This window comes from Eptatretus burgeri, chromosome 1 (assembly GCF_056783735.1).
Source record: "Eptatretus burgeri isolate ZD-2024b chromosome 1, Ebu_testis_v1, whole genome shotgun sequence".
NCBI classification, from domain to species: domain Eukaryota; kingdom Metazoa; phylum Chordata; class Myxini; order Myxiniformes; family Myxinidae; genus Eptatretus; species Eptatretus burgeri.
Window position 1 is genome coordinate 79,355,132 of NC_140961.1, and position 26,463 is coordinate 79,381,594.

The 26,463-nt window shown below is 46.9% G+C and overlaps 2 protein-coding genes across 8 annotated transcripts in view; one reads left to right on the top strand and one right to left on the bottom strand.

The window, feature by feature from the left end:
- SNRPE (small nuclear ribonucleoprotein polypeptide E) overlaps positions 1 to 26,463 on the bottom strand; it is a 75,433-nt gene that overhangs the window by 15,152 nt on the left and 33,818 nt on the right. For 3 of the 4 annotated variants that reach the window (XM_085890112.1, XM_085890106.1, XM_085890098.1), the window contains exons 1-2: positions 11,654 to 11,743; positions 166 to 253 (exon numbers count right to left, since the gene is read on the bottom strand). Coding sequence is in view for 1 of the 4 variants with exons in the window: in XM_085890141.1 (XP_085746267.1) it covers positions 196 to 253; positions 21,868 to 22,061 (252 nt within the window). In the remaining 3 variants the exon portion in view is untranslated. Of the gene's footprint in view, positions 1 to 165; positions 254 to 11,653; positions 11,744 to 21,867; positions 22,062 to 26,463 lie in introns of those variants that run through there. The other variant, XM_085890141.1, reaches the window with a different exon arrangement.
- On the top strand, positions 11,798 to 21,795 carry LOC147034819 (LIM domain only protein 3-like). Of its 4 annotated transcripts, none has more exons than XM_085890163.1 (4): positions 11,801 to 12,149; positions 15,631 to 15,844; positions 20,355 to 20,480; positions 20,742 to 21,795. In XM_085890163.1, exons 1-4 carry the CDS (start codon positions 11,924 to 11,926, stop codon positions 20,848 to 20,850), a joined length of 675 nt encoding a protein of 224 aa, XP_085746289.1. In that variant the 5' UTR covers positions 11,801 to 11,923; the 3' UTR covers positions 20,851 to 21,795. The 4 variants fall into 4 exon arrangements, with proteins under 4 accessions (XP_085746317.1, XP_085746289.1, XP_085746297.1 ...); XM_085890171.1 differs by having other exon boundaries at positions 11,828 to 12,126; XM_085890181.1 differs by lacking the exon at positions 11,801 to 12,149 and adding an exon at positions 13,914 to 14,240.

A 26,463-nucleotide genomic window follows, 5' to 3' on the forward strand; every position in this document is an offset into this window, starting at 1 on the left:
CTCACTGTGACCTTGACCTTTCACCGATTTTGATCAAAATCTAATCAGCACTAGCCATCACCCTCCTGAATCACGTAGTGTAATTTGACATTGGTAGCTTCTTTCGTTCGAGTTTTCGTGCCTACAAACAAACACACAAACAAGCAGTCATAGACTGGTACTTACGAAATCGTCACCTTGACCTCTGACCTTGTCTCATAAAAGCTGTCTCGAGAGAAGGTAGCGATGCAAACCAGAAGTTTCTACAATGATTCTGTACCAAACAATCAAAAATCGTAACGTCAACCGAAGCAAAAATCTCCATTTCTCCACGCAATTATTTTATATTATTTTATCAAAGTCACAAAACCATAATATTCGGCCATCCAGCAACAATCTTTACATAATCAGAGAGCTCAGCGAGTCAGGCATGCGACGATAACCTTTATTGGGATAAAAAAAATGACTTTTAAACACCATCTTTATCGAAAACACCGTCAGGGCGCACACGGAAAACCTTTACGCGACTCAACGAAGCATCTGCTCGAGCGCACTGCATCACGTGACGACCCGTGATGCGTCAAGTGAAATATTTTTTATACAATCTTAAAACGTCTCCAAAACATCCGATTTTTACCAGTATTTCGCCAACCGAGTTTTAAGCGTCCTAAGCGATCGCAAAAACCGAAGACAAAATTAAAATCGAAGTTAAAACGAACTGGTAACGTCGAGCGAAGCAAAAATACTCCATTTCTCCACATGAATTTACGGAATTATGTTTGACCTCACTATGACCTTGACCTTTGACCGATTTTGACCAATATCTAATCAGCGCTAGCCATCAACCTCCTGAGTCACGTGGTGTAATTTGACATTGGTAGCTTCTTCCGTTCTCGAGTTATCGTGCCTGCAAACAAACAAAAAAGCAGACATAGACTGATACTTACGAAATCGTCAACTTGACCACTGACCTTGTCTAATAAAAGCTGTCTCTTGAGAAGGTAGCGACGCAAACCAGAAGTTTCTACGATGATTCTGTACCAAACCATCAAAAATCGAATGTTTTGGATGTTTGACCTCACTGTGACCTTGACCTTTGACAGATTTTGACCAAAATCTAATCAGCACTAGCCACCACCCTGCTGAATCATGCGGTGTAATTTGACATTGGAAGCTTCTTCCGTTCTCGAGTTATCATTTTTTGGATGTTTGACCTCACTGTGACCTTGACCTTTGACCGATTTTGACCAAAATCTAATCAGCACGAGCCATCACCCTCCTGAATCACGTGGTGTAATTTGACATTGGTAGCTTCTTCCGTTCTCGAGTTATCATGCCTACAAACAAACAAACAAACAAGCAGTCATAGACTGGTACTTACGAAATCGTCAACTTAACCACTGACCTTGTCTAATAAAAGCTGTCTCGAGAGAACGTAGCGACGCAAACCAGAAGTTTCTAAGATGATTCTGTACCAAACCATCAAAAATCGAATGTTTTGGATGTTTGACCTCACTGTGACCTTGACCGATTTTGACCAAAATCTAATCAGCGCTAGCCACCACCCTGCTGAATCACGCGGTGTAATTTGACATTGGTAGCTTCTTCCGTTCGAGTTATCTGTACCAAACCATCAAAAATCGAATATTTGACCTCACTGTGACCTTGACCTTTGACCAAAATCTAATCAGCAGTAGCCGTCACCCTCCTGAATCATGTGGTGTAATTTGACATTGGCAGATCCTTCCGTTCTCGAGTTATCGTGCCGACAAACAAACAAGAAGCCAGAATTTCGTTCATAGAACGAAAAATCTTGCCGAACCAGAGCACGTGAAGCGCAAACTGAAACAAATACTTGTGACACATTGATCAGAGTCTTTCGCTCGGCGTATAGAGACTTGTGGAAAGAGTCTATTGATAATGATCTAAAGATTAATCTTAAGATTGAAAACTACCAATAATATATGGATGCTGGAGAACGTTGTTATCGCAGGAAGCATTTTTGGTTCCTTGACAAACTACAGATCTGGAAAGCGCTCATCAAGGGCTTTCATATGTGGTATTACTCGATATGGTACCTAAGATTTGAAAAATTGACCTTGGGGTCAAAACATTTCGACCTCAGGCGCTAACCATGAAGGTCAAGGCCGATCTCCAGGAAAAAACTTATCAGCTGAGCGCTAAACCATATGCTACATTCCTACAAAGTTTTGAGAAGATTCGATCAAAATTACTACCAAAATTAGGGTTTCGTTGAACTCCATGATTTACCACAAAGTGACCTTGACCTTTGACCTTGACCATGATGTGTGCTGAAGGGTATTCCAATAATACTATGATATGTGTAACCACAAGAGATTTCAATGAGAATTGCGCTCTACAGAGTGATTAAAAGGCGAAAAATAGGCATTGACAAACACTTTTATGAAACAAAGTGACAAACAAACAAATAAACAAACAAACAAAATAAATACTTACCGACCAATACAATCTTGCCGAAAATTTCAGCAAGATTAACAAACACACAAACAAGCAGTCATAGACTGGTACTTACGAAATAGTCAACTTAACCTCTGACCTTGTCCAATAAAAGCTGTCTCTTGAGAAGGTAGCGACGCAAACCAGAAGTTTCTACGATGATTCTGTACCAAACCATCAAAAATCGAATGTTTTGGATGTTTGACCTCACTGTGACCTTGACCTTTGACCGATTTTGACCAAAATCTAATCAGCACGAGCCATCACCCTCCTGAATCACGTGGTGTAATTTGACATTGGTAGCTTCTTCCGTTCTCGAGTTATCGTGCCTACAAACAAACAAACAAACAAACAAGCAGTCATAGACTGGTACTTACGAAATCGTCAACTTGACCACTGACCTTGTCTAATAAAAGCTGTCTCGAGAGAATGTAGGGATGCAAACCAGAAGTTTCGAAGATGATTCTGTACCAAACCATCAAAAATCGGATGTTTTGGATATTTGACCTCACTGTGACCTTGACCTTTGACCGATTTTGACCAAAATCTAATCAGCGCTCGCCACCACCCTCTTGAATCACGTGGTGTAATTTGACATTGGTAGCTTCTTCCGTTCGAGTTATCTGTACCAAACCATCAAAAATCGAATATTTGACCTTGACCTTTGACCGATTTTGACCAAAATCTAATCAGCACTAGCCATCATCCTCCTGAATCACGTGGTGTAATTTGACATTGGTAGCTTCTTCCGTTCGAGTTATCGTGCCTACAAATAAACAAACAAACAAACAGAAACGGAAGTCATCAATATACTTACGAAATCTTTAGATTTCGTAAGTAACAAACAGACAGACAGGGGTGAAAACATAACCTCCATCCACATTTGGTGGTTGGGGGTAATAAATACCAAAAAAAAATGACGATTTTAGGCGACCTTGACCTCTTGACCTAAAAAGCAATAGGCTTCAGTGACCCAATATGCAAACCCTCCCAAATTTCAAGCCAATCGGATGGAAATGGATGATTTTATGCAACCTTGACCTCTGACCTTTTGATCTAAAAACAACAATCTGCTTCGAGCTTTTGCTTGGTGATCGAATTTAATGACTCAATGTGCAAATTCTTTAAATTTCAGGTCAATTGGATGAAAATTGATGATTTTGTGACACTGATCTTTGACCTCTTGACCAAATTATAAATATGTCTTCTTTGTGTTCTCATAATAAAGCTTTTTCGAAAATTTGATGACAAAAGCTCAAATTGTAAAAACGGGAGACAGCGGTTGGGACGAAAGCCGATATAGGTTTAATATAAATACCTGGCATAAAACAAGTCACATTTTATATCCAGAGCCAATTTAAAAAAGAAAGAGCTTGTGTCCATGTGTTTGCTTGGTATGGTAATCAAAAGGTGTTCATGAAAATGTAATGTAAACTTTATTAAAAGCTCTTGGAACCTATATTGCATTGTGTTGGAACATAAAATATTGTTAGGGCTGTGGAAATTCGCATTACACCATAAAGGGCCCGTAGGTGAGATATCTTGATAGGTGCATATGTAGTTAGCCCAAACCCGTTGTATAGAGGGAATTTATGTGATTCATCCGGGCTGCGACGCTTTGAGTTAGCCATTTTTTTCTGTTCTATCTTTATTTTGAACCAACCACGTCTCAACCGCCATCACACAACAACCACGCCACAGCCACCATCTACGCTCCCACATCATCGCATCACCGCCATTCCCAAACGGCACCATAACCATCAAACCACCACCGAAAACCCTCCACCACCTTCACCTCTCTCCTTCTACGGCCATTCCCGCACCACCTGTGTACACTGAACGTCGGGCTGTCTCGGGCCCGTTCGGCGCTTGGTGCCGAACGCACCGAGCCGCAAGCACAAATGGCGGCCTTTCAGAGGGGAAAATTCGGATCAAAAATGCTACACGCCCACTTCTCCTCTGTCCAATTAGCGAGAGCGGGGCGGCTTGGCCCCGCCTCCAAGCGTGTGTATGTGAAGTCCATATATGCAAATTTTAGGATCAGGAGAGGTTCACGCCCATTTTTGCCCGACCAATGGCTGACCGGGGGGGCGGCGTGGCCCTGCCTCCAATCGCGTTCTGATCCTAAAATTTGCATATTGGCTGCTCCTGCCCGCCTATAAAAAGGCGAGCGCAAGGCGAATTGAGAGTCGAGTCGGGCGGGTGAGGAGTGCGGAACTGAGAAGAGTTGCAGGAAGAGTTGAGTTCTGGAGTTGCCTGAAGAGGGTCGTCGAGAAGTGGCTGTTCGGGACAAGGAGCGTTGCGTTGCGTTGGTGAAGTTGAGGCGAGAGAGAGCGGTGGAACTGCAGGCAAGGGAGCTCAGGTCCGAGGCAAGAAGGACGGCGGTCGGCGACAAGGTTGCGGTGTGGGATCGCTCGTCTCGTCGCGGGACCCAAGCCAGCCAGCCACTCCCCTCCCCCAGGGCATCAACAATCTCCCTTTCCCCCGCGCTGAGATCGTGCAAAAGGGGGCCCCGTTTCCACCCCCGCCCCCCACACGTGGTGCCAATGAAACCCACCAAGGAGCATGGAGTCGGGGCACAGCCGCGCGGCCACATTTGCGGCTCGCCCGCCAACGCGCCACGAAGACGCGGGTAGGACCCCCCGGTCTCGCAGACCTGGCCGCTCCTCTAGGTCCCGCGCACATTTGGCCTATGGGCCTGTCCGCCTCCTTGTCTATGAGGGTGGCTTCTTTCCTTTGCTTTTGTGTAAATGTGTGTCGGCGCCGTCTGTGAAGTAAAACTGTATAAGTGTTGCCGTGTGTGCGCGTAGTCGGTATTAACTCTGCGTCGTTGTTGCTTTTATTGTTTTGGTTGCTTTATGTGCATTTTGACTGTATGGCTGTATATACGTGCTTTCCGTGTGCCGGGAAATAAATGTGCATTGTGTGAACTGTTTTCCCGTTTCGCTTCCTCTTTTCTCTAATTGAATCTCTATCCTGCTTCACGTAAAGGGTTCGTAGTGGGTGCAAAACGCCCAGTAAATAATCTGAACCGTCGAGGTCGACGATAACACCGCTCGGTTATCCCGATAGTACGGAATGGGCCGCCCAAGCGGCTCGTGTCCGGAGTCGACCTGCGGCGAGGTACGATCGCCCGGTTTACCATCCGCGTGGGTACTTAGGTAGGCCAATTTTGGCGAACAACCCTATCCTACGCGGGTGGCCGATTGGCACGATCGTGGTGAGGTCGAAAGGCCCACCCGTGACTAGCTCCCGGCATTGGTCAGACAGGGTCACGACTGAATTGTCCGTCCGGTGGGCGACGTGCCGCGATTCGAGTTACGTGTCCGTTCGCACGCCGGCGGGCGCGAATTCGCAACAATATCAAACATAATGTGGTGGGAACAGAACATAAAATGTTGAAACATAAAATCTGATAGTTTCTCAGTGTGGGCCATATCAATAATTGGGTAAGCAGAGGGGTCTTACTGTTGTAGGAAGTGTGAGGAAGTAGCCCATTTTAGGATAGTTATTTTGAGGTGTTGTGTCGCAAAGTCAGTCCACACGTAGGTTCTTCAGCTCAACCGTTTTTAATGGTGTCTCCTACTGCCCTGACTCCGCAGCTCTCAGACGTCGCTCTCGCTTTTGCCTCGTCAGTTGCGGTTCATCATGCATTCATGAGGATTCATGCAACTCCCAATACCACACCCGGTTGAAGGAACGCACAGGTAATTTGCAGCAAGTAGCAGAATGTGAGAAAAGTGTGGATAATAGTTGGTTACAGTTGTGGAGTAAGGTTGCTGAGGATATTAGAAGTGGTAACAGTGCAATGGGAGCAGGCAGTGGTGATGGTGCAGTGGAAGTAAGCAGTGGAGACGGTGCAGTGGGTGCAGGCAGTGGAGACGGTGCAGCGGGTGCAGGCAAAATGAGGGCTTGTGGAGTGGCTGGTTAGGTTGCTAATTTGATTTCAAACTGGCTTAGTCGTAGGAAGGAGAGAGTGGCTGTGAGTGGGAGGATGTCTTGCTGGGAGTATGCAAGTATCGGGGTACCTCAGGGATCAGTCCTCGGACCATTACTATTCATTATTTACATCAACGATTTGGATAATGGTGTAAAGAGTAAGCTTTCCAAATTCGCGGATGACACAAAGCTTGGAGGTGAGGTGGTGATCAGATTCAGGAAAGTATTGATACTTGTATAGATTGGACAAAATATTGGCAGATGGAATTTAACCTGAGCAGGTGAAAGGTGTTGGGGATGGGAAAGAATAATGAAAATAGAGATTACAGGACTCAAGGGGCAATTTTGGAGCGTGTCACAGGAGAAGGACCTGGGGATGGCAATAGATACGGGAGGTAAGCAAGAAAGAGTGCAGGGGTTGATAAGGAATGGGTTGGGCCTGGGGAGTCAGGGATTTACTGGATCATGGGGTGTAGCACTGCCGGTACCTGTGCAGGAGGATGAAAGTTAGAGTCTTCAGGTCCTTGGTGCTTCCAGTCTTGCTCTATGGATGTGAGACTTGGACTCTGACCAGGGATCTGAGACGGGGACTTAATTCCTTTGGTACCAGGTCCCTTCGGACAAACCTTGGCAATCGCTACTCGGAATGTGTGTCCAACGAGTGGTTGCTGAGAGAGACTCAAATGAGATTTGTTGCCTGCATAGTCCGTGAGCATCAGCTGCGGCTGTATAGACATGTGGCTCATTTTCCTGATGCTGATCCTGCTCACCAGATTCTCTCAGCGAGGGAGTCTCGTGAGTGGAGGAGGCCAATGGGCCGACCACGTGCCTCGTGGTTGCAGCAAGTTGATCAGCATCTCAAGAAAATGGGGATGGGACAGGCATCTGCCTGGGGGATTGCCAGACGGAGGCCCTGGCACGTGCTGCTCCGGCGCATGCTCCCGTACCTGACCTGACCTGAGGTAAGCAGACAGCACAGTGCCGGGCAGCTATAGGTAAAGCTTATCGGATTTTAAGTTGTATCCAGAAGGGGATCAATTGTAAATCAAAAGAGGTGGTGTTAACATTGTATAGAAATATAGTGAGGGCTTTATCAAGAATATTGCATGCAGTTTTGGTCACCACAACTCAGGAAGGACACTCACTACATGGCCGAAAGTATGTGAACACCTGCTCATCCAACATCTCATTCCAAAACCATGGGCATGAATATGGGTTGTTCCCCCCTTTGCTGCTATAACAGCCTCCACGCTTTTGGGAAGGCTTTCCACTAGACGTTGGAACATTGCTGTGGGGATTTGCTTCCATTCAGCCACAAGAGCATTCGTGAGGTGTCAGACACTGATGTTGGGTGATTCGGTCTGGCTCGCAGTCAATGTTCCAATTCATCCCAAAGGTGTCCGATGGGGTTGAGGTCAGGGTTTTGTGCACGCCAGTCAAATTCTTCCACACCGATCTTGAAAAACCATTTCTGTATGGACCTCGTTTTGTGCACGGGGGCACTGTCATGCTGAAACAGGAAAGGGCCTTCCCCCCAAAAAGTTGGAAGCACAGAATCATCTAGAATGTCACTGTATGCTGCAGCATTAAGATTTCCCTTCACTGGAATGAAGGGGCCTAGCCCAAAACATGAAAAACAGCCCCAGACCATTATTCCACCTCCACTAAACTTTACAATTCGCATGATGCATTCAGGCAGGTGGCATTCTCCTGGCATCCGCCAAACCCAGATTAGTCCGTTGGACTGCCAGATGGTGAAGTGTGATTCATCACTCCAGAGAAACGTGTTTCCACTCTTCCAGGGTCCAATGGTAGTGAGCTTTACACCAGTCCAGTTTACGCTTGGCATTGCGCATGGTGATCAGGCTTGTGTGCGGCTGCTCGGACATGGAGACCCGTTTCATGAAGCTCTCGACGAACAGTGCTTGTGCTGACATTGCTTCGAGTCAGTTTGGAACTTGGTAGTAAGTGTTGCAACCGACGACGGACTATTTTTCCGTGCTACGCGTTTCAGCACTCGGTGGTCCCATTCTATGAGCTTGTGTGGCCTACCACTTCGTGGCCGAGCTGTTGTTGCTCTGAGACGTTTCCACTTCACAATAACAGCACTTACCGGAGCAGCTCGAGCAGGGCAGAAATTTGACAAACTGACTTGTTGGAAAGGTGGCATCCTATGTGGTGCCACGTTGAAAGTCACTGAGCTCTTCAGTGTGGCCCATTCTACTGCCAATATTTGTCGATGGAGACTGCATGGCTGTGTGCTTGATCTTATATACCTGTCAGCAATGGGTGTGGCTGCAATAGCCGAATCCACTAATTAGAAGGGGTGGCTGCCTAATTTCGGCCATGTAGTGTGGCTGCCATAGAGAGGGTTGAGCGCAGGGCTACTATATTGATACCGGGCGGAGTGAGACTCGGTCATGAGGAGCGGCTGAAGGAAACAGGGCTTTACACACCAGAAAGGAGGTGGTTATGAGGAGATATGATGGAGATGTTTAAGATAATGAAAGGTAGATATAAAATAAGTGCAGATGAATTATTCAAGAGTAGACAGTGATAGAACCAGGGGCCATCGCCTGAGAGTTAAGAAGAGGAGAGTTAAGACGGTAGTAAGGCAGGGGACTTTCACTCAGAGAATAGTTATTGCATGGAATGGTTTCCCTGGAAAGGTAGTGGCAGCAAAAAAAAAGTAGATAAGTTTAAATTAGAATTAGATGGGTACCTGGAAGCTATAGAGATAGAGGGGTGTGTGTGTGTGTATGTGTATGTATATGTGTGTGTATGTGTGTGTATGTGTGTATGTATTTATTGTTACGAATTTCGCCCGCCCGGCGTGCGATCGGCCACGTAACTCAAATCGCGACGCGTCGCCCACCGGAACGGACAATTCAGTCGTGACCCTCTTGGAACTACTGCCAAGGAGCCAGTCACAGGTGGGGATTTAACCTCACAACCCAGTCCGCATTCTACCCGCGCGAAATAGGGTGAATCGCCGAATGTTGATATACCTAAGTACCCGCGCGGGTAGCGTACCGAGGAGTTGTACCACGCCGCAGGTCGACTCCGGACACGAACCGCTTAAGCGGCTCGTTCCGTGCTGCAGGGTAACCGAGCGGAGTTATCGTCGACCTCGATGGTTCAGATTATTTATTGGGTGTCTACACCCAATACCAATCCCTTACGTGATGCAAGATGGAACTTTCAAAGGAAAGGACGCAACGAAACGGGAAACAGTTCAACAAGCAAGGACAATTATTATACAACACGTAAGCAGGCAAATAGGAACAAAAGCAGGCAAACAAAAGCAAGGGAAAGCACTACGACCAAATATAATTAATAAATGTACAGTCACTTAAGCAGTTTCTACCTTACAAGACTCGGCGCCACAAGATCCATACAAAACCCCGAAAAGAAAATGGTGACTTCCCTTGGGCCGTCGAGTCCTCCTCCCACGACCGCCGGCGTGGTCGTGCCTGGCCCAGACTCCTCTCGCGGTCTGCGAGCTCTCTCCGGCACTCCTCGCCCAAACGCGCAGGTCCGCCACACCACCGGCGCTGCCGCGTCTCCCGTCCGTGTCTCCGTGGACAGGCCGCCCGCCAAACCGCGAGCACAGGACCAGAACAAGCCAAGACCCAGCCTCCACAGCTGCCAGAGCAGACGAGCGCAGAGGAAGAGGAAGAGGAAGAGGAAGAGCCAGCGAGGAAGAAGAAACGCGAAGCCAGGATCAGGACGAGAGAAGAGGGAGTGAGATCCGAGAAGGAGGAGAAGGAGGAGAAGGAGGAGAAGGAGGAGAAGGAGGAGAAGGAGGAGAAGGAGGAGAAGGAGGAGAAGGAGGAGAAGGAGGAGGAGGAGGAGGAGGAGGAGGAGGAGGAGGAGGAGGAGGAGGAACCCGACGCGCACCCGTCCTTTGCTCCACTCCGTCCTCGGCTCCACCTCTCTTCGAGGCGTTTCCAGAAAGCTCTCGAAGGGGGCGTGCCCCCACTCCGACCACCTCCCGTCGTGCATCCACCAATCGGGAGCGAGCTGCCCCACCCCTCCCCTTCACACCAAGCGTGGTGGGGGGGCTTCAGGCGGAAGCATCGGGCGGGGAAATTAGGCGGGAAAACCCCACAAGCGTTGTTGGTTTTCTTTTCCACGCGCCGTACGCCTGCGTTCTCGGACCCTTTCCAACTCGGAAAGGGTCGTATCGTGGTCCGTGGAGAACAGCGTTCGGAGTGCGGGAAGTGGCGAAGGTGGTGCTGTTGTCGGTTTGATCCAAAATAACGATAGAACAGAAAAATGGCTAACTCAAAGCATCGCAGCCCGGATGAATCACACATATACCCTCTGAACAACGGGTGTGGGCTAACTACACATTACCTTATCAATATATATAACCTGAGGACCTTTCTGGTGTATTGCAAATTTCCACAGCCGTAACAGTGTGTGTGTGTGTGTGTGTGTGTGTGTGTGTGTGTGTGTGTGTGTGTGTGTGTGTGTGTGTGTGTGTGTGTGTGTGTGTGTGTGTGTGTGTGTGTGTGTGTGTGTGTGTGTGTGTGTGTGTGTGTGTGTGTGTGTGTGTGTGTGTGTGTGTGTGTGTGTGTGTGTGTGTGTGTCGTCCCGGTCTCCGCAGGCAAGCTCCCTCGTCCCAGCCGGTTGTTTTTCCGTGCATTGTTTTCAATTACGATTATGAAGTGAAAAACTCCCTCAGGGCGAGTCCTGTGCAGGATCGACCCAAACGATTCGTGTGGGAATGAAAGCGGAAAAGGAACCAAGGGAGGCTCAGGCTACTCGACTCCATTACCAGAGATAAACTTGAAGTCTGTTTAATACCTTATGTACGTGGACATGAGCAATGTTTAATTCGGCAGTGAAATGATCTGTGTATTCCTCGAGCAGAGGGATCATTTCGAGTCCACGATGGAGGTGAAACACCATTTCGACGTCGCACTCTCTGCCAGTGCTTCTCCAGAACGGAAGTTTTTAGTTGCCCGACCCCAAAAGCAAGGCGAGCCTGCTATAAAAAAAGAGATGTTCGTCGGCTAATTTTTTTTTTACGTCCCACAGTTATAATTTGAATGCTCTGCCGGTATTCTACACGTAGATTTGTTTGTGACGATTTGTGTGCGGTTTATACTTTCCATGGCAATACAGTTAGAAGCAGAGTTGTGTTTTCTCGCCGAAGGAATTCTCGTTTATCCCTAATTTCGTGTGATGAACGTGATACAGACGGCGAGGCGGTTAAATCGCGGCGGAAAACATTAATTCAAAGGATCACCTTCGATGTGGAGAACCCTGCGCCGGATACGGGAAATGTGCTGCCGACGAGGGTCAAGGGTGGGCGGAGCAAGGCGCCGACATGGTTGCGTCAGCGTGAGAGGGCGTGGCCAGCGGCTGCCCCACCCCCTTCCTCGTCTCTTTTCCGCTCGGCCCTTCGTCCCTTTCTCTCCTTCATTCCCCTTTTCCCTCCCTCCGCTGCCCGACTAGCTCCCCCCCTCCCCTTAATGAAACGCCGGGCGATTGAATTTCATTAATTAGCGCGGAGTCAATGGCCGTGCGCCAGTGCGTGTCGGCCGCGCGCTCTGCATTGTTCGGTGCGCAGCGGCGGCGCCTCGGAGCGTCCCACCGCCGCTCGGCTGCTCCGAGCCTCCGGGACTCCCGCTCTTGCGCAGCTGGCACGTCGCGGATCTCGCACGGAAGGACCCTCTGCGGCTTGTCGCCCGAGGCTGCGTGTGATGCGAGGCATGGCAGGTCGGTGCCCGGCGAGCATCCAGGTCGGGGAGGTCGATAGCACACCGAGTCCCGCAGTTTGATCGCGGCGCGATTCATCCGGCTCTTCCCTTCGATGCCCTCCCCGCACGGACCCCCTCCCCCCCCCCCCTCGGCATTATCTGTGTACGAACCGCTCCACGTCCGGACTTGTACCGAAGTCCCGTGGACATCGAGTCCGTGTAAATGTTTCCACGGCTCGTTTTGGCCGCTTTCGTCATGACGACTCTTCGGGGGATGCATTGCGTGTGGCGGTTCGGGCTCGCGTCAGGGTCTGCCTTGGGGTAGGTATGTCGATGTGAGAATAAGGGGTCCCCTGACACGGGGAGCGGGATGCGAGACGATGAGGGACAACGGCGAGGGGAGTACAAGATGAGGAGGGTGCGGTGGTGAAATGTATAGATTAATGGAGGGAAGAAGAGGCAACGAGAGTGAAGGGGAATAAGTGCAGAGATTGAGGGAGTTAGAGGGGAGAGAGAGATGGAGAGAGTTGGAGGGAAAGAGAGAGAGTGTGAGGGGGAAAGAGAAAAGAGGGGAGAGAGAGTTCGAGGAAAAGAGGGGAGAGAGAGTTCGAGGAAAAGAGGGGAGAGAGAGTTTGAGGGAAAGAGGGGAGAGAGAGTTGGAGGGAAAGAGGGGAGAGAGAGTGTGTTAGAGGGAAAGAGGGGAGAGAGAGAGAGAGAGTGTGTTAGAGGGAAAGAGGAGAGAGAGAGTGTGTTAGAGGGAAAGAGGGGAGAGAGAGTTGGAGGGAAAGAGGAGAGAGAGAGTGTGTTAGAGGGAAAGAGGGAGAGAGAGAGAGAGTGTGTTAGAGGGAAAGAGGAGAGAGAGTGTGTTAGAGGGAAAGAGGGGAGAGAGAGTTTGAGGGAAAGAGGGGAGAGAGAGTTTGAGGGGAGAGAGAGTTGGAAGGAAAGAGAGAGAGAGAGAGAGAGAGAGAGAGAGAGAGAGAGAGAGAGAGAGAGAGAGAGAGAGAGAGAGATATATATATATATATATTTATATATATATATATATATATATATATATATATATATATATATATATAAAGAAAGAGGGGAGAGAGTTGGAGAGAGTTAGCGGGAAAGGGGGGAGAGAGAGATGGAGAGAGTTTGAGGGAAAGAGGGGAGAGAGAGAGAGAGAGATAGAGATATATATATATAGAAAGAAAGAGGGGAGAGAGTTAGCGGGAAAGGGGGAGAGAGAGAGAGAGAGAGAGAGAGAGAGAGAGAGAGAGAGAGAGAGAGAGAGAGAGAGAGAGAGAGAGAGAGAGAGAGAGAGAGAGAGAGAGAGAGAGAGAGAGAGAGAGAGAGAGAGAGAGAGAGAGAGAGAGAGAGAGAGAGAGAGAGAGAGAGAGAGAGAGAGAGAGAGAGAGAGAGAGAGAGAGAGAGAGAGAGAGAGAGAGAGAGAGAGAGAGAGAGAGAGAGAGAGAGAGAGAGAGAGAGAGAGAGAGAGAGAGAGAGAGAGAGAGAGAGAGAGAGAGAGAGAGAGAGAGAGAGAGAGAGAGAGAGAGAGAGAGAGAGAGAGAGAGAGAGAGAGAGAGAGAGAGAGAGAGAGAGAGAGAGAGAGAGAGAGAGAGAGAGAGAGAGAGAGAGAGAGAGAGAGAGAGAGAGAGAGAGAGAGATATATATATATATATATATATATATATATGTATATATATATATATAGAAAGAAAGAGGAGAGAGAGTTAGAGAGAGTTAGCGGGAAAGGGGGGAGAGAGAGATGGAGAGAGTTTGAGGGAAAGAGGGGAGAGAGAGTTCGAGGGGAGAGAGAGATGGAGAGAGTTGGAGGGAAAGAAGGGAGAGAGAGAGGGAGGAAAAAAAAAAAAGGAAGAAATGCAATCGAAATTGTGTTGTGTGGCGTGAAAATAACGAGTTTTTCCGGCACCTAGATTACATGTCATACTTCAGTTCTCTGCGTTTTAATGCTCTAATGAATTAGAGGAGGTGGGGTGTGGAGATTAGCTCGGCACGGAGCGCCGGGCCGCGAGGCTCCGAGCCAGGCACGTCGTTCATCATCCCCGCCCGCAATTAATTCGGTTCCGCGGCCGCGCTGGGACCCCTGGCTGGACCCCGGCCGCCGTGCATCCACGCCTTGCGCAGGTACCCGTGCATCGCGGTGCCACTTCCCGGTTAGTCTCCCACTGTCTGTCTCTCTCTCTCTCTCTCTCTCTCTCTCTCTCTCTCTCTCTCTCTCTCTCTCTCTCTCTCTCTCTCTCTCCTCTCTCTCTCTCCCTCTCTCCCCATGTGTCCATGAGCTTCACCTGTGGCAATATTTCATGTTGAGGACTTGCGTAGGTTCTTTCAGGTCACTTGAAGGGTTCATGTAGTTTGGATTTCGACCCTGTTGCTCACCCTTCATCAATCCTTCGAGTTTAGATAACCTGCTCCCTTGTAGGACTGTAGGTGGGGAGGGGGGGGGTGGTGAGGAAGAAGTTGTACTGATCTTCCACAGCAAACCCCTTGGGTGAGGTCCGAAGGTCTCCGGTGACTGTGATTGGGATAATGATGCCCGGTGCACCCCGGGCGCCAATCCTTGCCTGTTCCACCGTAGTGCGAACGAACAAGCGCCCCAGGATCCGGGCCGAGTGCAGGGATCCTCTCGGTGGAACCTCTGCGGGTTGTGCATGGTGAGCCCTCCCGGTTGTGCCCAGAGCCGGCGGGCGCCGCGTTTGATGCCAAAAGGCCATTAAAAGGGGGCGCGATGAAACAGCGGGAACATTGGATGGCAAAGTCATCGATTTAATTTGTCGAAAGTGCAGGAAAGTTCCGAGGACGTGGAGGCTGTTAGCGCTTCCTTCAGGCCAATATAATTAAGGAGCTGCTTTTAAATTGAGCTAATTTGCTGCATTACCAGATGTTAGAAAGATTGCTTATCGAAGCTGCGCGGTGATTTCTTCAAAGTAAACATCTGCTCCGTTCAATTAAACCTCTTTGTTGCGTGGTGTTGTTACATCATTCCTTCCGCTCCTTCATTTACCTGCCTGCCCCGTTGGCCGACGGGCTCGCCTGGGCCAACCGAACGGGTGCCGAGTTCCAATTTATCATGATGTCAATAACCCATTAAGAGCTTGCTTTGGAGGCCCTTGTAAAGATTCTGAGACGCACTATTGCTGGCTTTGGAGCAACACTGAAATGGAAGCAACTTGCACTCACGGCCATACAATCGACGCACTTCACATCATGCTGTCGTCCTTTCCTCACCCTCCAACCCCCACTTCTGCCCCCATTGGTGCACTTAATTATATATATATATATATATATATATATATATATATATATATTTTTCTTATTTGTTTCTTGAAGTCACATTGTTTCTCTTTTTTTATGTATATATATTTAAAGTACATTCTTTGCCTCTTTATAGCTTGCAATTCCATTTGTGGAACATTTATAGCGATTCCGTCACTCGGCAAACCATGAGCACCAAACTTCCCTTTTGGGTATTGCCATTATTTGATTACCTCTTTTGCCCCACCCACCACAATGGCAGGTGTGCAGATGCTGCCTCTGCAGCCAGACGCGTCGCCCAAAGGCTGCGCCGGCTGCCACCGCAAAATCCGCGACCGCTTTCTGCTCAAGGCACTCGACAAGTACTGGCACGAGGACTGCCTAAAGTGTGCGTGCTGCGATTGTCGTCTCGGCGAGGTTGGCTCTACGCTGTACACTCGTGCCAACCTCATCCTTTGCCGCCGAGATTACCTGCGGTGTGTACCTGGCAGATCGGTCGTGCCAAGTGGGATGGGAGAAAGTTTAAAAAGAAATGGAGGATTGTGGAGGGAGGGCGGGGGGGGGGGTTGCGTGTATCGTTATATCTCAAATAATAGCGAGGAAAGGGGTGTAGAAGAAAATAATGAGATCTTCAGTTGAGAGAAGTGCAGAGGGCAAAAGCATTGGGCCCAGAAGTAGGCTGGGAAAATGGGTTCATCGATCCGCATCGTCGTAAACACCTTAAGAGAATATTTTGATCTGGAGGTAATTTTTTTTTGGCGTTCGACAACAAAAAGCAAAGGGAACGAGTAATTGGTTTATAATCTTCCACATTCTCAACACCATGTACTGTACATAGTATGGGGGTCATGCCGAAAAGGGGAGATGTTCAACAGGTCATTGAGAGTGTAGTGTAGAGTTGTGTAATTCACCAAGAGGAAAGCCAACCGTGAGATTTTATGATCAGGATGCTGAAAGGAACGCTTGAAATCTGCCTCTTGAATCCCTCCTCGTCTTTTGTTCGAATTGGTCAATCCTGGGCCGGTTGATGAGCTTTCACGAGCCATGAGAACCTCACCCGACGTGCGCAAACACGCAATGCGTCTCTTTTATTTTTGTTGTTCATTCTTGTGCTTGTGTTGTTCGTGGATAGCTGAACAATGACGTTTCTCTTTGCTGTCATTTGATCTTTTTTTTCCTCTCTTTGGTTTCTTTCTTTCTCTTTAATACCACAGGGATTGTGCTCAGTTTGGGGGGGGGGGAACAACAACAATAACAACAACCTTGATTTATCGACTGTGCTCATAACCTACCCCGTTGTCACGATCAACTGATTGCTATCTGCTTTGGGTGTCTTGGAAATATTTGAATGGCTTTCGAGATCTGAAGCGGGCACTCAAACTTTTCCCTTTTTTAAGACTTTGTCTATGGCCAGTTGGTCTCAGGTGCCATTTCGAACAGACATAGATTTGAACATGGTTTTTTTAAATTATTAATATTTTTATTATTAAAAGGCATCCAGATTTGATTTCTAAGCAGTAGGCAGTGCAGCCTCAGCTCGAAGTTTCGTTGTTCCTTTGGAATATTTTTTTGTTTGTTTTAAATTCCTTTTTAATTATGTTTCTTAGATTTGCACCGCCGTTGCTTGCTTCCTTTTGTTTGTGGCCAGTCAGACATCCTGTTATCCTGTGAGCTCCTTTTGGACTCGGGGCGTCACAACGTGCAGGCGTTTGGCTGCGGAGCGAGATTTGGAGCCTTGCCTTAAAATTGGCTTTAATTTCTGAGCCCTAATTAATAGTTGAAAGCCTTTGCCAAATTGCTCCGTAAATTAGCAGCTGCCGGTTTCCATGTCGGCATTATCGCACTAACGAGATGACTGAAGAGGTCGTTTTCTGAAGGAACTTGTTAGGCTGGTGAGTGCAGTGTCCTTCAAAGTTCGCAGTGGGCCATCTGTTGGCTGGGGGAGGGAAGGAGGGAGGTGCCAGTGTCTGGAGGAGGGGGGGGGTCAGTGGTGGGGAGGGGAGGGGTGGTGGAGAGGTGGCTGTGGAAGGAAGGGTGCGGCAGCTTCTAATCTGTGTGGGATCGAAAGTGGTCGGCAGAGTGGCCGGCGGGCTGTGCAGCTGCTGTGAAATGAAATTACAAGTTGTAATTGTGCTGCCGTCCTCTCTGGGCCTGGATCGATGAGGGCTCAGAGAACAGTGAAGGGCCACTGAGATTAGCTGGGCGAGTATCTACTCCCTGGATTGCTGATTTTGATATTGCTTTGTTGTTGTTGTTGTTGTTTTAAATTTCATTCCCACATCTTTATTTCCCATAGCGCAGTAGTTGTTCATGATCTGTTACACAGCTTGACGGTTTATTTTTTTCTCCTAGATTTGGTGGAATCGTGACATCAAAATATTTGATGGAACACTGTATTTGGTCCAAGGGGGGGGGGGGGAACAAACAAACAAACAAACAAACAAACAAAAAAAACAGACCTCGACAGGCCTGATGTGTGTGGCGTCCTTCACAGTCGCATTACTTGCGTAGTGTAACAGTTGCGCGCTTTGTCATGCACGAACGCTTAACGATCGTGCCGTGTTTGTGCAACACTCGGCACACAATGGTGGCGATGGAGGGTTGCCATGGAAATGTGGCTGGCGTGCCTGAAGTGAGGAGCAGCTGCTGGCCATGAGAAAGTGTGGGAGGTTGGTCGTGCTCGGCAGAAATACCGGTAAACGTACTTATTGTGCCACCGTGGAGGAATTGCCTGGCCTGGCACCAGTGAGTTGCAATTGACCTTGGCGTGGTGAGGAAACCTGAGTAGGTGATGCCAGCAATAATTTGGCATTAAACTATGGTTCACCCAAGCAGAGATGGCTCATTATTTTATCCAGATGACTGTAACTGCTTTGAGTGTTCGGTTTATTTATTTATTTATTTATTTTTCAAGCAACCCTATTGGTCAGTCTGGTTGGATGGCATAATTATTGTTGGTGATTGCATTTCCATTTTAATCATTCGTAGAATGCATATATTGGCTTTTCATTCCAGCTGCCATAATCACAACCTCCATTATGGTTGTGAATTATGTTTCCGTCTTATACCAGATTGTACTACCGACCTTATGCAATGCTAGAATTCTTCACTCTCGATATCTCTTCTTGGGTAATGGGAAGGTCATCAGATGTGGGATAGGTCTCAGAATTAAGGGGAACACTGACCAGGTTTTGGCCTCGCCTTGTTCTTTCCTGCAGCGTGTTGCAGGCATAGCAGTGCCGTGGGCCCGGCAAGAGGCAGGTGCACTTACACGAGGCCGAGTATTTACAACGGGACCACACGGAGCACTCAGGCTGGCCTAATTGCCCCAGCCACAAGCACAAGCCCTAAAAGGCTCTTTTGTCGACGAAGCTCGGATGACGTCTCCCTCTTCCGTCCCGAGGAAAGCTTAATTGGGGCGTGGGGAGAAGGTCGCATCGTTAGTGGCGCCAGCCCTATTACGGGTGTGATATTTTGGCAGGGTGAGTTGGTGAGAGGCAGTTTGGCTACCGTGGCAAGGCTCCACATGGTTCTTGATGAAGTGCCCGATGTCCTGACGGCTTGACTGATTGCCCCGAGTTTCGGCATATTGTGCGCACACCTGGAGAAATCCACAGACTTGTCGTCGACACACTTGTCTAATTACGTAGATATGAATGTGTGGTGATGTTCGAAGATTATCCCATATCTTTTGATGTCGTTGTGCGAGTAAGTGCAGTGCACGAGGAGGGCGGGCAGGAGGTCGAACTTGGTTACTGGTCATGGTGGTCGGGGGTGTGGGGGGGGGTGGGGTGGTACTATCCTAGCACTCGTGGACAAAGCCAGTTGGGCCAAAGGGTATCGGAGCCGCAGGGAGTGCGGGACACGAGTAAGCACAGCCTCCAGAGTCGCACATTAATCACGCGCAGTGACGCCAATGAGAAATCGCTTCCCATTCCTCTGCTTAATGTGCCGCTTAATTTACTGCCGCTTGCCTGGTAATTGCCTGGTGATCAATGGCGGTGCTGTCTGAGCCTCTCATTGGCTGCTATCTGAGCCAGTTGGCACTGGCCTTCTGTTATTCACTGTTGCTTAAAGCTCGGTAAAAAAGAGCACAGAGGATTTGAGGACTGGTTGCACCACATATCCCCAAGTCGTCAGATTCCCTTGCTGTCCCAGTGGTCACTTGCCAATATCTTGGCCATTCAGGTGTTGCAAATTCAGTTTGTTCGGGTGTTGCTGGCCAGAGGTGGGTTGTTGAAGATTGTTTGGTGGTTACCTAACCAGTTTACACATCATTTGACCTCGTCGTTTCGCTGTAGCTGCGCCATGAGTAACGCAATTTCGGAGAAGTGGTGCGATGGAAGCATTGGGATTTACTGCCTGGCAGGACACCATTTTCACAACCCACAAGTTAATAAGAACCGGTGTCGTTCATCCCGCTTTGGTCATAACGAGTCCCGGCACGTTCAGCCTGCCGATCTTGCCCGCGGGCTACTAAGGTTAGCTTGTCTATTTTATTTTATTTTATTTTGGTGCATTAGCTTTCTGCATTGCTTCTCATTTTCATTTTCTTTGCTTGTGCCAGAAAGTAGGGTGGCAAATGCTCCTCGTTTGTGGCTGATGTAGCAGGAGCTCCAGGCAAGGACTTATCCCCTATAAAGCATGAAAAGGCTTTCTCGTCAATCCAATAAAGAAGAAAAAAAAAGTGTTCCGCTCGGAGCAGGTTAGCGTCGTCGTTCTACCTTGGCCCTATCATATTTTGCTGCGGAAGCATTCTCGAAGCTTTGGCACACCTGAGCTAATAATCGCCCACAAAATGCGTTCCACCCCGCCCCTTTATCCACTTAACTTGTCCAACGGTCACAAAAGTCGTTGCATAGGGAGATTGGGACAAGCTGGGTATCAGGCAGATCCAGGGATTAGCTACTGTCACTCTTGATAAACTAACGAGGTTTGGGTACGTCGACGAGGTGTGCAGTGGAGTGCATGGTGCTGTGTTCTTAGGCTCTTTGGTGCGACGGGAAACTGCGCGGCATGCAGCAAACTCATCCCAGCGTTCGAGATGGTGATGCGTGTCCGGGAGAGCGTTTACCACCTGGATTGCTTTGCATGCCAGCTCTGTAGCCAGAGGTGAGTCTTGATCCGGGTGTCGCCGCAGAATGGGGGTTATTCTGCAACGCAGATACTTGCTGTCTTGGGTACCGCTCACACATGCTTCCAGAATGTCGGCTTGTTTAATTGCAACACGAACTGATGATGTCTACCTTCTGGTTTGTAAGATTATTGTTGGCTTTGTGCGAGGTTTTCTTTCAATGTTGATGCTACTACGAGTTGTCATTTGATTTCCGATGCAAATGAATTGTATGCCTCACTGCGGTTCTTGCACACTAGATTCTGTGTCGGAGACAAGTTCTTCCTGAAGAATAATATGATCCTCTGCCAGTCAGATTACGAGGAAACGTCTGCAAAAGAAACTTTCCCTTCGCCGGTGCCTACATGACCATTGTGGCTGTGCAAGTGATTTTGGGATGGGGAAGTGATTTGTGGAGAAGGGGGAGGGGACTTGATATTCAGATTGGAATGGGATAAGAGAGGGTCTTGTAGGGAAGCGACACGATGCATTTCATGACCTGTACATCTGAATCAGCGCTACGTGTGCCTGTTGCCTTGCTATGTGAGTGTCCTGTCTTGTCAACCAGTCTGTTGTAGACCATTTTCAACCCTCGGTAAAGCCTGCTGACCATTTTGATTTCCTTCTCCTCCTCCCTCCTCCCTTTCCTAAGAATGAGCTTTGTGTGTATTGCAGGTTCTTCTCCTACTCCATCCTTCTGTAGTTACCCCTATCCTTCCTTCCACCTGGCCCCCCTTTCTCAAAAGCCAACCTTTTCACCTGGTTTGGCTGCTCCCGTACCTTGGCATGCGTTCGAGGGTTTTTGCCGAGTTTCTTCCTTCTGTGCCTTTTGTCTCGTCCCCTTCCCACAACCCTCCCATCAATCTGATTGATCACATTTGCCGTCTCGTGAAAACTGGATGGGAAACTACCTAATGGAGAATATTTTTATTTTATCTTTTGCATTATTACTGCGCCGGATGCCGAACAGCTCTGAATTTACCACCTTATCAGGATAAATCCTTGTACAGTGTTGTTGTTTTTGGAAGTTGTATATGCGTGCAAATGAAGTGTAATAATCGTTGTTGTTCTTTTATTTTATTTTATTTTGCCTGTTGTATATTTATTAAGATGTGGGCCTGACCCACTGTCACTGGCATCGCCTGATAAGGAGGAAATGGTAATGTGGTTCCATAAAAGGATAAACCAAATATAATTTGTCTATAGTTTTTGTTCAATCTACTGTATAACTTCAAAAGGCTTGCTAGATTATCTCTGTAAGATAACCGAACTATAGTTTTGCTTTTTATTTCCAATAAAAACATTTAAAACATGTCACTGCGTCAAAAACTTTTTACTGAAATGGTTATCGGGGAAGGAAGTAGAGTCATTTCATCATGTGCTCACCTGGCTGCTGGTTTGTGCTGCTGATGCGGTGCCCCATGTAGGTTTGAGCAGGAATTTGTAATATTTGGTCGTGGTGCCGGCAATATCTCGCTTGCTCTTCGCGAAGGACACCGTGGGATCTTTGACGTCCACCAACTCATTTTGGAAGACGGGACGCTAGGTTTAACGTCTATCCAAGGCACAGTGTGTCCTGCCTGTGAAATACCAGGACGACAGTTTATAGTTTGGTCAGGATTTGAATGTAGGCTAGACAGCTTCTAATCTATCCTGCCAGCCTTTTTATTATGATCCATGAAAAATATTTGGATGACAATCCTCCCCTTCCCCACAAAAAATAATAATATAATTAGATGAGGATGGCTACCAAAACCAGGAGACCTAATGTGAATTGTTATCCAAAACAAACCTGACATCTGGCTAGTCATGAAACACCACTCTCAAGATCAATACACTAAGCACCGAGACGAATGGTGAGTATCAAAACGCAGGATGAACATTTTATTGTTTGAAAAAGCTGGTGCAACAGGCTTGAGAATGAAATGTTTTCAGATTGTAAGACTGGCTTTCTTCCAGAATTGACCACAGAGGCAACATTGATATCACATCAAGCAAAATGGTCTCTTGGTTATTATAATTTAATCGATGGAAAAGGAGAATGGGGAGGAGGGGGTGTTTGGGTGAATAATTGACAAAAATACGATTAAATCGCTGCAGTCTAACTTGAGTACTCCCATTAAACAGCATATAAATGGCAGATTTGGCATTTAACAGAGTTTTCATTTTGAACTGCTTTGCTGACATCCTTTACTATCGCTGCAAAAATAACCAATTACTTGCAATTTTTTTCAGACTTCTTGCACACTACACTTGCAGGATGGCTGAGGCCTGAGAGGTACGAACACTCGCGTTTGAGCTGTCTATCCTGGGTTTGAATCTCCACCGAGCTATAAACTGTCATCCTGGTGTTTCGCAGGCAGGGCGAGTCATTAATGTGTGCAACGTCCCCACTGGAGGACCTGTCTGCTATTGCCGGTCATCAGTGGACGTTAAAACTCCCATGATGTCCTTTGTGAAAAGAAGGTGAGTTAACGCTGAACAAATTCCAAATGATTGTCTTGTCTTGACTGACTCCCTCATAATCCTCACCAACAGTGCGTTGGCAGCACCGACACTCTGTAAAGAGTATAGTACATCGACGATGCCTGCAAGAATTACAGTTGCGTACATCCTCACAGGTTGGTTACATTCTTGTCATGGTGGTGTTTATTGTGATATCATCAATGGTCATTTCACCCACGTGCGTGAAGCGAAAAACGGGGTTATGCCATTGGTTCACTTTCTGTCTGTCTGTCTGTCTGCAAACGTCAGTTTTTGATCACAGAACAACTTGATTTCAGTTGAATGTTATATTTTGAACACTAATCGGAAAACAAACCTGTGGTTTAACTGTACTTTAGAGCCTGGTGTCAGCTTCGCGGTTGGGGTGACTGACTTGGGATCCTAGGGTCCTGAGTTCGAGCCCCATTGGCTGCTGAATTAATACCAGGTGGGGTTGACTCAGCCTGTCATCCTTCTGAGTTAGTCCCAATCGTGCATGCACAGAGGAGTGAGAATTGTTTAATCTGTCTACCTGTCAGTCATACAAAATTGAAATTCATTCAAAACAGGAAACTTACTGTTTTTAAGGACATCACAAAGGACACAAACAACAGGCACAAAAACAACTAATGTAAGATGTTAAATGAGGTGGTATAAAAGCTGCATCATTGGCAGTAAACTTCAGGAAATTTTTTTTTCTACAACCTTTAAAATCTTTTTTGTAATTTCAATTGAATTATATACTTGAACAGTGTGGAATACAAATCACCTTTTGGACACTTTCAAAAACCTTTTGTTTAACAGTATTTGGACAAAACCTGAGGGCATTTTTTGCTGCTCACGGACCCTGCCGATGTCCTTGATTTTCAAGAGTGTATGGGGTAAGGTGTCAGGTGTTCTATGAACTGTAGTTGTAAATGCAATGGTTCGGGCTTTAAGTTGTTGTCCTGTTTCCGTCACAGTCTACATACCAAAGGTGAGAAATTAGATCCCAATATTCCTGACTTCCTGGAATCCACCCAATACATGTGAAGTTTGCTGTTTTCATTGTAATCATTACCTCCACCACCGAAGGTGGATCGAGGTGATGTTTTCACCCCTGTTTGTCTGTCTGTCTGTGAACAAAATATCTCAAAGTTGTGGATGGAATTTGGTGGAGAGCTTGGGAATGTGACAAGGACGAAATTATTTGATTTTGGTAAAGATCTGAATCTGGATGTGAGAATTTTTTTAAGTGATTTTTCACCATTGTTTATAGGGCTAAAACGATATGTAGCAGGATATCTCAAAGTTGTGGACGGAATAGGATGAAACTTGGTTAAGTGACAACAACAACAAGATTAAATTTTCGTTCAGGTCTGAATCCAGATCCGGCCTATCGGCGAGATACAAAACGTAAACTAACCATCTTGGCGGAGGTATGCATTCCACCAAGTGCCCTTGTAGTTTTTGTTTTTGAAAAGCACATCAAATCGTCCAGTTCCACAATTAATATCAGGGTAGTTTACTCGAGGGTCCAGAAAAAAAAATGCACTGGATAAGACAAGATTATCTGTTCATGTGAAGCAAGGAATCTTCAAATAATAAAATGAACTAGACGACCCGTGAAACCGTTGGGTTCCCGTTGTGACAGCGGTTGATGAAAAAAAAAAAAATTTTTTTAAGAAAAACAAAAAGAAAAAAGATAGCGCCGGCGAATTATACCGCTGAGGTTGTTTGCATTGATCAAATAATCCCGAAGAGTACTTGACTGAATCAGGAATTGATTTTTAATAATTTTTTCGTTGCCCAATTTGAACAAAACTTGATACTGCACACCGCAGGAGAATGGTGAGTAAGGTGGCCCTAAAATTTTTGCACTATCGTGTCCTGTTTTGGCTGTATTTCGGGAACATACACACATACATATATTAGAAGATGAGAGTTTTAGTAATATATAGATACCAGTTCCCAAGCGAATAGGAAACTTCAATGTAGGAGGCCAAAGGTCCCATCAAAGCCTGCACAATGGTTGCCAACGTATGGTTCTTTGTACTTGCTGCATCCTTTTTGAATACTGAGTGTTGAGTAAAGAAGCAGTGTGCCGTTCTTGAAGTCAGCCAGAATTTGAACCTCCTTTGGATTTGGTTGACCCTTGCAGGAATTACATCATTGTGCATGATTTTTTATTTTGTAATTAAACATATTAATGTAACCTAAGTTGGATATGAAAATGTAAAGTGCTGGCAATAGTTAAGAATAATGAATATCGAGATTACATAAAGTAAGGAGCGTTCTTGGAGCGTGTCACATGGAAGGATATTGGGGGTAAGTGAACAACACAGTGCCAGGCAACTATAGGTGAAGCTAACAGGGTTTTAGGTTGTATTGATATGGGGATAAAGTAAGAGCTTGTGTTAACACTGTATAATAATTTAGTGAGGCCCCATTGAGAATAGACCAGACTCTGTGGTGTAATGGTTAGGCCAAAAAAAAAAAATGTTGCATTGGCGTAACCCGCCCGACCCTAAAAATTCCGCCGACCCTACGTTTTTTTTTTGTTTTTTTGCTATCGAAAAATTTTGCCGACCCTATTTTATTGCTATTTTTGTTGTTTTGCTATCGTTTTAAAGTATCTTGTTGATTGCGATCGCGATCGCAAAAACCCGGAAGTGTTTCGGACAGAACCCGCCGACAAAAAGGGTGGTACTCGAGCCGGGGGAGATTTTGGGAGGGATTTATTAGGAAAAAATAAAAAATAAAAAATAAAAAAAAGATCCCGACCGACCTACCCTATTTTTCAGTGACCCGTTACGCCAATGCAACATTTTTTTTTTTTGGCCTTAGTGTCTGTTCTGAGTTTGGGAGGTCAGTGGTTTAAACCACGGCGAGTCATACTCAGGTATGTGCTGCTTCCTTGCTTGATGCTCAGTGTTTATAAGGATAGAGCATGGACAAACAACACTGCGAAGGCAATGACAAACCACCCAGTATAACCCTTGTCAATAAACAGCTTGGGTGGCACCAACGCTCTGTAAACAGAGTATGGTATATCAAACTCTCTGCCATGACTATCATCTGGATTCAAGAATATTGTGTTCAGACTTGGTCACCACATGTGAGGAAGGATATACAGTATCTGCCACAGAGAGGGAATAGCAAAGGCCACCGAGCAACTACATCGATTCTGAGCTGAGCTAAACTAAGCTATGAGGAGCACCTGAAGGAGACATGACTTTATACATTAGTAAGGTGATTATGAGGGGATCTTATAAAGGTGTTAAGATAATGAAGGGTGTGGGCAAAACAAATGGAGGAGCTTTCAGCAGAATGGACAGTGAGGTTACAGTTTCATTTTCAGAATAATGGGATCCAAGGCCGACTCCACACTTGCAGCATCCAAGGCTGACTCCACTCATGGGTTACTGGCTTCCTCCATTCTCACAGCCAACGTGTGGCACTCAAAGGAATTCTTTCATCTCCTTTCTCTGTCAACGCTGTAGTGCCCCAAGGCAGTGT